This window comes from Lontra canadensis, unplaced genomic scaffold (genome assembly GCF_010015895.1).
Source record: "Lontra canadensis isolate GAN:19392208 unplaced genomic scaffold, GSC_riverotter_1.0 scaffold42, whole genome shotgun sequence".
In the NCBI taxonomy this organism is placed as follows: Eukaryota; Metazoa; Chordata; class Mammalia; order Carnivora; family Mustelidae; genus Lontra; species Lontra canadensis.
This window is the reverse complement of record NW_022631036.1, coordinates 2,268,314-2,281,558: the sequence shown is the minus strand read 5'-3', so window position 1 is coordinate 2,281,558 and position 13,245 is coordinate 2,268,314. Positions and strand designations below refer to the sequence as shown.

General features: G+C 37.4%; 1 protein-coding gene across 6 annotated transcripts in view; it reads right to left on the bottom strand.

Annotated features, from left to right (window-relative positions):
- MAP4K5 (mitogen-activated protein kinase kinase kinase kinase 5) overlaps positions 1 to 13,245 on the bottom strand; it is a 112,632-nt gene that overhangs the window by 56,919 nt on the left and 42,468 nt on the right. For all 6 annotated transcript variants that reach the window (XM_032871150.1, XM_032871154.1, XM_032871153.1 and 3 more), the window contains exons 4-6: positions 6,513 to 6,603; positions 6,030 to 6,094; positions 976 to 1,031 (exon numbers count right to left, since the gene is read on the bottom strand). In XM_032871150.1, coding sequence (XP_032727041.1) covers positions 976 to 1,031; positions 6,030 to 6,094; positions 6,513 to 6,603 — 212 coding nt within the window. The remainder of the gene's footprint in view (positions 1 to 975; positions 1,032 to 6,029; positions 6,095 to 6,512; positions 6,604 to 13,245) is intronic.

Here is a 13,245-nt window from a genome sequence, read left to right as displayed (position 1 = left end):
ATATATATATATATGATGAATTTACTTTTGTATATTTAACACTCAGATTTGACATGGTCTGTCTTCTAAAGCATGAGGAAACCAACTCTTAGAAATTAGAGTTTTCTCTTAAGTCAATCTCCCAGTTTCTAAAATACGGAAAAATAACATACAGAACATCAATTTCACTTGTAAACAAAGTATAAGACCTAGGAAATGTAGGGATAGAAGCATTAATTAACAATTATCAGTTGTAAATTACCAAAATAAAAAATGTAATCACTACTACTTAATTCCGAATTTAAATGCTTTAAAGGATATGAACAAAATTATTATTTGCTAGTTTTTTGAGGCACTAAAAAATAACTACATTGGAAGAAATGCTGCATACTCTACACTTTATTAAAGGGTTACAATCTGGTTAAACACACTAAAAGCTCTCACAGGTTCTGAAAGAAGTAAAGAAACTTCTGATTTAATACAATGCTGACCAAAACTATAAAATGGGGTTCTGCTATCAATAATACTTATTAATAATTGCATAGAACTAGAAGTTCCAGATAACATTCTGGGTTATGGTTTGCTAATTTATTCTCATTTTGGGAGAAACAGTAAAAGACTTCATGTTTTATGCAAAAGGATTCCTTCTACTGTCATAAAACTTAAAGGGAAAGACAACTTGTTACGATTGAGAAGTTTGGTGATTCATTCACAAAAACCAATTCACACCTGTGGCTTTCCTTAGCTCTGCAGCCACTGAGGACCAAGCTTGACAAAATGGAACACCAGACATCACCACTGTTTAAACCAGCATCAGTTTAAATGAATTCTTGTGACTCATTCAGAAATAAAGAACCAGGCTTACAAAATTACAATATGAGAGGTTAACAGATAAATCATTTGGTTTACTCTTTTTCTTTAGGGCAGTTCATCATTTTATAGTTTTCAATCATGAAACTAGAACTGCCTTTCTATCCACATAAGCAAATGTATTACCTGTAAAGTTTCTCTGCATACATAGGCTATTTGCAATTCTGATAATGGCCCAGTAACTAGGAAAAAAGAGAGAACACGTTGTTATAAATTTCAATATAACAGATTAAAAACAGTCTACCTTAAAAATGACAAACTATTATAAAACTTCTGTACATATCATTAGGTGACTTCTCAACACGAGAATACATTATTCTTGTAATCAGGAAACAAAAAGAAAGTAAAGTTGAGAACTTCAAAATTTACTTTAAAAATGGAAGATTTACTCTATAACAACTTTGGTCAGTGAAAATATAAGGATTCACTATGTGCAAAGCATAGTACTAGGCATCATAGGACATTCTATAGAAAACAATGGACATGATCTTAATTCTAACAATTTTTCTAAAATAAAGCCAAGAAATGAGATAAACATACATAATTAATTACAGTTATATAAAGAAGTAGAGAACCATAAGAAATCAATTATTGAAATATATTGAAAGGCAATATATACTTTATTAAAAGTCAAGGTATTATTTCTTTAGAATAATTCTTTGCTATATTTTTCAAAACAGGAAGGCTTGATCTAGAACCTTACCTAAGTATACAGGTAACTTCTTCTTCTTCTTTTTTTTTTTTTTTTTTTAAAGATTTTATTTATTTATTTGACAGAGAGAAAGATCACAAGTAGGAAGAGAGGCAGGCAGAGAGAGAAGGGGAAGCAGGCTCTCCGGAGCCCGATGCAGGGCTCGATCTCAGGACCCCGGGACCATGACCCGAGCCGAAGGCAGAGGCTCAACCCACTGAGCCACCCAGGCGCCCCTTTTTTTTTTTTTTTAAGATTTTATTTATTTTTATTTTAGGGAGAGAGAGAGAAAGAGTGTGTGAGCAGGGGAAGGGTAGAGAGAGAGAATCTCCAGCAGACTACTTGCCGAGCACAGTGCCCAAGGCGGGGCATAATCTCAAGACCCTGAGAGATCATGACCTGGGCTGAAACCAAGAGGTGGTTACTCAACCAAATGAGCCACCCAGGTGCCCTATCTTCTTTTAATTTTTTTAAGATTTATTTATTTATTTTAGAGAGACACAGAGAGAGAGAGCATGAGTAGGAGGGCCAAAGGGAGAGAGAATCTCAAGCATACTCTGCACTAAGTGCAAAGCCCGATGTGGGTCTCAATCTCACAACCCTGAGATCATGACCTGAGTTGAAACCAAGAGTCAGAGACTTAACCGACTGCACCACCCAGGTGCCCCTTCTTTTTTAAATTTATTTGAAAGAGAGATCGAGCTCGTGTGTGCTTGGGAGGAGGGGCAGAGGGACAGGGAGGGAGACTCTCAAGCAGACTCCTGGAGCCTGGAGCCCCATGGGGTGGGGAGTTGGGGGAGGCAACCTTGATCCCATGACCATGAGATCATGACCTGAGCAGAAATCAAGAGTCAGAAGATTAACTGACTGAGTCACCAAGGCACCCCAAGGTCACTGCTGACAACCGGGTCTCTATTATGAAATATAAAATCCTTTTGTTAAGTACAAAAAATATGCCTTTCAGGGATGACTGGGTGGCTCAGTTGGTTAAGCGTGGGACTCTTGGTTTTGGCTTAGGTCATGATCTTAGGGTCTGAGATTAAGCCATTTTGGGCTCCGTGGAGCTCTCTCCCTCTGCCCCTCCCCCGCCTCATTCTCTCTCTTAAAAAAAAAGTTTTGCAATACCATGAGAATATTTAAAATCTGGGGTGGTGTTTGGTGACAGTGAAACCAAATTAGGTACTTATATATAACCTTCCTTTAAGAGAAATATTTTACTGTATATTTTAATCACTGGCTATCTACATCCACACAGGAACATAAAATTTTGATATTTAGCAACTTGATGGAATAATAAAGTAAGGGAAGCCATCTTATTAACAGTTTACTGTAAGTGTAGATATTCTTGTTTACTATGCTATCTTGTATACAATATACAGGGATGGATACTTCTTGGATTCAATTTGATTCAACAAATATCAGGTTTAAAAATGGAAAGTAGAAATTTAATAAATAAGATTGATGTCTTAAAACAATTGTTTTAATTAATTTAAAAAATGTAAGCTATATAGTTTTATTTATCCATATTCTTGAGTTCTATCTGTAAAAGTGTGAATAAAAATTATAATTGTATGAAAACTTTTCATATAAATAATCATAATTCTTCACAAAATCATAGAAAGGAATTTTAAATTGAATGGCATAGAGTTTTTGCCAATAATTCTTTAAAATCAACAATAGGATAAAAGAGACTAATTCTAGTATGATAGGATACATAAGAAAATGACTAGTATTTAAGAAAATAAAACTTTTTTTTAAAAGATTTTATTTAGGGGCACCTGGGTGGCTCAGTGGGTTAAGCCGCTGCCTTCGGCTCAGGTCATGATCTCAGGGTCCTGGGATCGAGTCCCGCATCGGGTTCTCTGCTCAGCAGGGAGCCTGCTTCCCTTCCTCTCTCTCTGCCTGCCTCTCTGCTTACTTGTAATCTCTCTCTGTCAAATAAATAAATAAAATCTTAAAAAAAAAATGTTTAAAAAAAAGATTTTATTTATTTATTTGTAAAAGATTTAATTTATTTATTTGAGAGACAGAGATCACAAGTAGGCAGAGAGGCAGGCAGAGACAGAGATAGGAGGAAGCAGGCTCCCTGTGGAGCAGAGAGCCTGATGCGGAACTTGATCCCAGGACCCTGAGATCATGACCTGGAAAGCAGAGGCTTAACCCATTGAGCCACCCAAGTGCCCAAAAAATAAAACTCTTTAAAAAAACTTTTTTTTTAAAATGGGATTTACTCTTATTTTTTAAAGATTTTATTTATTTATTTGAGAGAGAGAGTGTGTGTGCAAGCGCAAGCAGTAAGCAGGGGAAAGGAGCGGAAAGAGAGGGAGAAGCAGACTCTCTCCTGAGCAGGGAGCCCAGCTTGGGCCTCGATCCCAGGACTCAGGGATCATGACTTGAGCTGAAGGCAGACACTTAACCGACTGAGCCAGGTGCTGCTCAGTCTTGTTTTAAAAACTCTTTGTAATATTTTATATATTTTTAATATTTATGTGGTGTAATATTATTTAAATAAAAGGAAGCAGTGTCCAGAGTTTAGATATCAGTCACAACTATTTTTCTGTCATGGGTTATGTGACAAAATTAGATTATTATTATACTTATTAATTTATAATTAAATAATACATCAGTACAATTTTATTATAATTCAAAATTCTACTTATGAGTCTCATCTTATCCTCCCCTAGAAGTAATGACTTATCAATGTGGTACATATCCTTTCATTTTGCTGTGCATTGAATCATATGTAATGTGAATATAAAAAATTATATTTTTAGGGTGCCTGGGTGGCTCAATTGGTCAAGTGGCTGCCTTCGGCTCAGATCATGATCCCAGGGTCCTGGGATCGAGCCCTGCATCGGGCTCCCTGTTCAGCAGAGAGCCTGCTTCTCCTTCTCTCTCTGCTTGCTGCTCGGCCTATTTCTGCTCTCTCTTTCTCTTTCTCTCTCTGTGTCAAATAAATACATACAATCTAAAAAAAAAAGTTAACATAAAAAAATTATATTTTTAAAAGTCAAAGTGTGACTGATTATGCTATACATATTTTTTCTTGATCCACTTTTTCCATTTAAAAAGAGGCCTTGGAGAGATATATCCAGGTCACTATAAATGGAGCTACTTCGTCTTTTTAAACACTGCATAGTATTCCATATTATAGGTGCAACATAGTTTATTTAACAATTGCTCTATCGGTTATTTTAAAATTTTTTTTTTATTTATTTGACAGAGAGACAAAGCAAGAGAGGGAACACAAGCAGGGGAAGTGGGAGAGAAAGAAGCAGGCTTCCTGCCGAGTAGGGAGCCTAACGTGGAGCTTGATCCCAGGACAATGGGATCATGACCTGAGCCGAAGGCAGACGCTTAACGACTGAGCCACCCAGCTGCCCCTCTATCGGTTATTTTAAAAATCTGATCTTGCAAGCTACAAATATTATTTGAACTTGATTAGTACTTATTTTTACATTTACTATGGTTGTATTTATAAACTTGATGACTGAAATTTGATAAGGCTGTCAATATAAAGATTTCCGCACAGAAATGTTTGAAAGTATTTCACATAATTCTTAATAAATGATGCAAAGCAAAGCTGCAATGGGAGTTTTACTATTCCATATTCAGTTAAATAAAGAAAAGAAAAACTTTTATAAGGACCTCTGTTTAGTCCCATAAACTCTAGAAAACCAGGAAATTGTCAACAACAAAACAAATTGGAAGCTAAATTGTACAGCCAAGATGAAGACTATTTCTAAATAGTAAAATCTAATTCAACTCAGAAAATGACCTAACCACCTAACAGAATGCTCAATAAAAAATACTTCAAATGTTTAAAAATTATATATATATATATATATATTTTTTTTTTTTTTTTAAAGATTTTATTTATTTGAGAGAGAGAGAGCATGAGCGAGGAGAAGGTCAGAGAGAGAAGCAGACTCCCGTGGAGCCGGGAGCCCGATGCGGGACTCGATCCCGGGACTCCAGGATCATGACCTGAGCCGAAAGCAGTCGTCCAACCAACTAAGCCACCCAGGCGTCCCAAAAATTATATATTTTTAACACAAAAATACAGCAACAATTATACTGCTTTCTTAGTTAGGTTAAATGATTTTTAAAATAGATACACAATTTCTTTTACATGAGAGTTAACCTTTGTATTTCAATTCTTATTTACAAGGAAGTTGAGGCAGTTTCAATCATATATAACATACTTTCCTAGAGGCTACATAAGATTTCCTAGAGACTGTATCTAAAAAGTAAAATTTGGATTGTACAAGAACTCTTAGATATTTCTCAATTCAGATTTCAGCAAATTTAATTGGATTACCAACAAAAATAAAGTTTAGATTTCTTTTACACAATAATACTATAGGAGCAGAATGGAAGAATGTAAAACAGTATATCTATCAATATCTGTGGTTAACCATAAAAATCATCAAAACAACAATATTAAAGTCAAAGTCAGTTGTAAAATGTAAAGTCAAATTGACAGTACCATGGTAAATATCTTGAAGTGATCCACCACCACAGTACTCCATACAAATCCATAGTTTTTCTCGACTAATATGAAAGAGAAAGAAAATTATGTTAGCTAGTTAATTCTTAATCACTGAATACTCTGAAGGCTTTCCCTCTTCAGTACACCAAGGTTTAGAATGGATTACAGGGTCTACAGGAAATTGCCCTGGCGGAGTCTTCCAGATACAGAAAAGCATAGTAACTTACCATCTTAAATGGTTTGGAATATAATCACTTTTATAAGCTAAAACACTTATTTGTAATCATTTGTAATATTTATTGCCAGATAAGATATAACTGCTAAATGAGGTGTCATTAATACAGCTGGGGAGACAGTAAGAAAACCCGAGAAAACTTAATATAACTTTAAAAATTTTTATGTAACAGCAGTTACATGAAAAGAAGGGAGAGCGGTAGTAAAGAAATATAAATACAAGGAGAACAGATTTTTTTTCTTTACCTGAGATAGCTCCCAAAGTAGGCAACAATGTTGCAGTGTTTGCATTCTTTAACCATAAATATTTCTTGTTGAATCAAAGAAAAATCATCTCCTGGAAAACAAAATGATAAAACTTAGACACCACGTTATATTTTGAGTCATGGGAAAATCGAAGGAAAACTTTCCAATAAATGTTAGAGATGAGGAATTAGATACTCTTAGTATCTCGGTGAGAATATAAACTGATACATTCTTTCTAAAACACAGGAGCCTTAAAAATAAAAACTTTTGACTCAAAATGTCATTTAATTTTTTTTTTTTCCTAGGAGCGCCTGTGTCACTCAGTCATTAAGCCTCGGCCTTGGGCTCATGGGATCAAGCCCTGCGTTGGGCTCTCTGCTCTGCGGGGAGTCTGCTCTTCTTTCTTCCTCTCTCCCTGCTTGTGTTCCCTCTCTCACTGTCTCTCTGTCAAATAAATAAAATCTTAAAAACAAAATTTTTTTTTTTCTGAAGGAGACTGCACAGAGATAAATGTTGTATACAATGTGACTTAATAATGAATGATTAAATAATGTATGGTCCCTCTGCCTCTCCCCAGCACTTGCACTCTCTCTCAAATAAATAAATACAATCTTAAAAAAAAAAAAAGATGGGGGGCACCTGGGTGGCTCAGTCAATAAAGCACCTGCCTTTGGCACAGATCATCTATCTCAGGGTCCTCAGAAGGAGCCCTACATCGGGCTCCCTGCTCAGAAGGGAGTCGGTTTCTCCCTCTCCCTCTGCCTCTCCCCACCACTCATGCTCTCTTTCTCAAATAAATAAATAAAATCTTTAAAATATAAATAAATAACTTATAGTACACTTACACGTACAATACAGTTAAAACATTTTTTTAAAAGATTTTTATTTATTTATTTGACAGAGAGAGATCACAAGCAGGCAGAGAGAGAGGAAGGGAAACAGGCTCCCCGCTGAGCAGAGAGGCCGATGCGGGGCTCGATCCCAGGACCCCGGGATCATGACCTGAGCCGAAGGCAAAGGCTTAAACCGCTGAGCCACCCAGGTGCCCCCAGTTAAAACATTTTTATATGAAAATATGTTCATGACATATTGAGTAAAAAAGGGATGTTTTATATATAAGTACATATGTATACAGAAAAAATGTCTCAGAAAACTTATATAATGTTTATGTCTGGGTGGTAAAATTAACAGTAATTTTGCTTCTTTTTGTTTGTATTTTCCACTTTGTTTATTACAAACCTGTCTGAAAGTTGTTTAACTAGGAAAAGTTATATTGAAATGAAATATTTGATAGTTATGGGAATTTCATGGTTATTATAGGAATACCATCTAAAAAGGTATTGTCACCATCAAACTTCATTTTGTATAGTAGTCTTTTTGGGGGGGGGTGTTTAGTTTGTTTTTTTAAAAAAGATTTTATTTATTTATTTGAGAGAGAGCATGAGAGGAGAGAGGACAGTGGGAGAAACACTCTCTGGCGATAAGAGAGCCTCATGTGGGACTTGATCCCAGACTCCAGGATCATGACCTGAGCAGAGGGCAGTTGCTTAACCAACTGAGCCACCCAGGAGCCCCCCGTTTTTATTTTAACTCCAGTTAGTTAACATATGTTAACTGTCTATATTAGTTTTAGGAATACAACAGTGATTCAACAATTCTATTCATTACCCAGTGCTCATTATTAAGTGTCCTCAATCCACCTTCACCTATTTCACCCATCCCCTCACCTTCCCCGCTCTGGTAGCCACCAGTTTATCATCTGTAGTTTAAAGAGTATGGTTTTCTGTTTCTTCGTTCATTTGTTTTGTTTCTTAAATTCCACATGTGAGTGAAATCATATGGTATCTTTCTCTGACTTATTTTGCTTAGTATTATACTCTCTAGATACATTCATGTTGTTGTAAAAGGCAAAATTTCACTTGTAAAAAAAAAACATTTCTTAACTGTCTGCCAGCAGAAGGAGCTCAATGGAGATAACCCCAAAAGATGATGATCTATGTGTCCCATTATCAGTTTATGCACAAGGAGGGAGTAGCTCCTGCAAGTTAGAGTAGAAGGCTTGCCCACCTAGGTGTAGAGGCTTTCTTTGTCGAGTCCTGGATACCAGAATACTGTTTCTCCTTATCTTAATCCTCTACCTGAGCCTTTTCCATTATGGCATTAAAACTGATTTATCCAGTTAATCTCCAACAAGGGGGCTAGATTCTAGCCTATCCTTCACTTGACCAGGAAGCCCTGAATTACAAAGGAAAAGAAGAGTAAAGAATTACCTAACTTAGGGGCGCCTGGGTGGCTCAGTGGGTTGAGGCCTCTGCCTTCAGCTCAGGTCATGATCTCAGGGTCCTGGGATCGAGCACCGCATCAGGCTCTCTGCTTAGCGGGGAGCCTGCTTCCCCTCTCTCTCTCTCTGCCTGCCTCTCTGACTACTTGTAATCTCTACCAAATAAATAAATAAAATCTTAAAAAAAAAAAAAAAGAATTACCTAACTTTGTTAATTTATGCTATTCTTTGGATTTTAGCCTACTCTCCCTTTTAAATGTACAGAGAAGTCCTATCAGAGCTGTGCTGAAAAATGCTCCAGTTAAGTCTGGGATTTAGTCTGTTCCAAATCAGACTTTCTCACAGGAGTAACTTCACAAATAATGTTAACTTCAAATGGTATCTAAATGCTTAAACTGACCTTTAAAAGCCAATAATATGGCTGAATTAATACTAATAACAAACCACTACTTTCTGGGTAAATTTAGCTGGAGACCCACCCCACAACTGTGGTTCTAGCAGAAGCTACATGAGGTTTCTGCCAGAAAAGGTGGGGTCCTGGTGAAACTGAGCAACAGTTTTCTACAGCGGTAGCTGGAAGCTAGAGTTCACAAGAACAGCTCTTTAATAACTCAGATGTCTGGGGACTGCGCCTTCTTCGATATACTTTACTTTGTGAATAAACTCCAGTTTTGAATATATTCTTTATATATCTGTTTCACCATTGTCTTAAGCTTTAATCCAAAGTGGGTAGACTCATCTTTGAATTGAAACTGTACCATGAAACAGACTTATATAAAGATAATATTTTTGTAGTCTATCCTGAAAGGCAGAGAAGCTAAATACAGTTATTCATTACAGATGTAACTATTCTTTGATGAGTTTCATCAGCTTCTTCAAAATGATCTAAATTTGGGATCGCTTTATTCTTCTGGTTGGGGGATGACAGACTACTGTTTTCTTTTGAGAAAAAGCTTAAAATCCACTAGGTTCAGAAGCCTCAGGCTTACAGGTTCCAGCTCTGTTGTTCACGTATCAATGGGTTTTGAGTTTATTTCCTCAAAAAAGAGAAGTTTCATTCTTCATGCTTACACAATATAAGGATGAGACTAGCTGAGAAATACAGAACCCCATATTTGCAGTTTTGACTAAGTACCTGTTATTTCCAACCAGATGTCTTGTAGCACCAATATCTTTCCTTAAGAACCAATTTTCTCTTTGAACTTTCTATTTGTATTAATGACACTTTTGTTAGGCTCACTTTATGCTTTCTGAATCAGAATCTTCAGGGGATTCCTAAGATCAGGCAAGTTTCAGAAACACTGTTTTAAATAATTCTGTTTGGATAAGTATTTTCTGAGTTAGAAGTACCTGGTTTATAAACCGTTTGTAACAACAGCTATTTATATTGGCATAACCATTCCACTTCAAGAGTATGCATCTCCATTCTTTGTTTTGGAGAACAAACCTGTCAAGACAGATTTAACTCTTGGCTACTGATATACTTAATGGTTTGATTAAAAAAAATATATATATATTTTATATATATTATAGATATCTATATTGATATCAATATCGATATAGATATCGATATCGATATAGATATATATCTCTTTTACAGTCCCTTCCTTCACCCCTTTGGATGGCAGGAAGGAAAGAGGGCAAGGAACGTGCATATATATAATTTCTGTCTCATCCTGACAGTTAATTCCATATCAGGCAATCTTTTTCATAAATACATCTATTTTCCTTAATCTTCTTACTCATTTCTCTCTGTCATCTGTCATCTAATTGCTGGTCATTTACATTTATTACAGAAGAATCTCATTCTCTATTGTCTTTGCTTTATGCATGAAGCAAAAAACAACACTAAACACAGTAAATTTAGAAACCACTACTGTAACATCTACTCAAGAAAAGGAAAGCCAAAGTCCTCAAGTTAAATTAGACCAACACACATACAGAGAATGTACCTCCTACTACTAAAGCCTTTGCAAGCCCCTGAATATCCTCTTCAAAATGTCCTTAAGATCTAGTTTTCTAGTATCTTGTGGAGAGTTTTTTGCATCTGTTTATGACAGACACTGGTCTGCAGTTATTTTGGACTGCCTTTGGTTTTGGTATGAAAGTAATACTAGCACTATGAAGTGAGGTAGGCAGGTCACCTTTACTGGGTGCTGATCCTGTCAGGCACTGGGGATGTATTAGTGGAAAAAACAAACAAAAACAGACAAAGCACTTGCTTCTGGGTGGGCGTCAGAAAGTAAAACAAATGAACATACATGTGAAGTACTATAAGTGCTAGGGAGAAAAGTTAATTAAACAGGGTTTGGGAACAGAGAATGATGGAGCTAAGCGCTATTTTACATAGACTGAAGGGTCAGAAAAGTCTTCCTGATAAGGTGATGTCTGAGCAAACAGATGAATGTAGTGAGGGAGTAGGTCAAAAGGATCCCCAAGGGAATAGCATTCTAGGCACAAGGAACAGCAAATATAAAAGATTTACAGCAAGAGTGTGTCTGGCACATTAGAAAACAGAGAGAAGAGAGGAGTCAAGATGGCGGAGAAGTAGCAGGCTGAGACTACTTCAGGTAGCAAGAGATGAGCTAGATAGCTTATCTAAAGATTGCAAACACCTACAAATCCAATGGGAGATCGAAGAGAAGAAGAACAGCAATTCTAGAAACAGAAAATCAACCACTTTCTGAAAGGTAGGACTGGCGGAGAAGTGAATCCAAAGCGATGGGAAGATAGACAGCGGGGGGGAGGGGCCGGCTCCCGGCAAGCGGCAGAGCAACGGAGCACAAAATCAGGACTTTTAAAAGTCTGTTCCGCTGAGAGACATCGCTCCAGAGGCTTAACCGGGGTGAAGCCCACGCGGGGTTAGCGTGGCCTCAGGTCCCGCAGGGTCACAGAAGGATCGGGGGTGTCTGAGTGTCGCAGAGCTCACAGGTATTAGAACGGGGAAGCCGGCTACAGAGATGGAGCCGAGGAGTGAGCTCTAAGCTCGGGGTTACCTTGAACCGGTCGCAGGCTCAGTGAGCTCGGAGCGCGGCCGGAGGCCAGGGTGACGGGAGTAATTGGGCGCTGTTCTCTGAGGGCGTACTGAAGAGTGGAGCCCTGGGCTTTCGGCTCCTGCGGGCCAGAGACAGGGAGGCCGCCATCTTCATTCCCGTCCTCCGGAACTCTACGGAAAGCGCTCAGGGAACAAAAGCTCCCGAAAGCAAACCGGAGCGGATTACTCAGCCTGGCCCCTGATAAGGGCGGTGCAATTCCGCCTCGGGCAAAGACACTTGAGAAGCACTACAAAGGGCCCCTCCCCTAGAAGAACAACAAGAAATCCAGCCAGGACCAAGTTCACCTACCAAGGAGTGCAGTTTCAATACCAAGGAGAGCAGCGGAATTCCAGAGGAGGAGAAAGCAAAGCACGGAACTCCTGGCTTTCTCCCCATGATTCTTTAGCCTTGCAGTTAATTTAATTTTTTTTTCTTTTTCAATTTTTTTTCTCTTCTTCTGCTATTTTTTTAAACTTTTACCCTTTTCTTTTTTAACGTTTTTTAACTAGTTTATCTAATATATATTTTTTTCTTTTTTATATTTTTTCTTTATTCGTTTTCTTTTTTTAATTGTTTCTTTTCTTTCTTTCTTTTTCTTTTTTTTCTTTCTGAACCTCTTTTTACCTCCTTTCTTCCCCCTCACGATTTGGGATCTCTTCTGATTTGGTTAAAGCATATTTTCCTGGGGTTGTTGCCACCCTTTTAGTATTTTACTTGCTCCTTCATATACTCTTATCTGGACAAAATGACAAGGTGGAAAAATTCACCACAAAAAAAAGAACAAGAGGCAGTACCAAAGGCTAGGGACCTAATCAATACAGACATTGATAATATGTCAGATCTAGAGTCCAGAATGATGATTCTCAAGGTTCTAGCCGGGCTCGAAAAAGGCATGGAAGATAATAGAGAAACCCTCTCTGGAGAGATAAAAGCCCTTTCTGGAGAAATAAAAGAACTAAAATCTAACCAAGTTGAAATAAAAAAAGCTATTAATGAGGTGCAATCAAAAATGGAGGCTCTCACTGCTAGGATAAATGAGGCAGAAGAAAGAATTAGCGATATAGAAGACCAAATGACAGAGAATAAAGAAGCTGAGCAAAAGAGGGACAAACAGCTACTGGACCACGAGGGGAGAATTCGAGAGATAAGTGACACCATAAGACGAAACAACATTAGAATAATTGGGATTCCAGAAGAAGAGGAAACAGAGAGGGGAGCAGAAGGTATATTGGAGAGAATTATTGGAGAGAATTTCCCCAATATGGCAAAGGGAACAAGCATCAAAATCCAGGAGGTTCAGAGAACCCCCCTCAAAATCAATAAGAATAGGTCCACACCCCGTCACCTAATAGTAAAAATTACAAGTCTTAGTGACAAAGAGAAAATCCTGAAAGCAGCCCGGGAAAAGAAGCCTGTA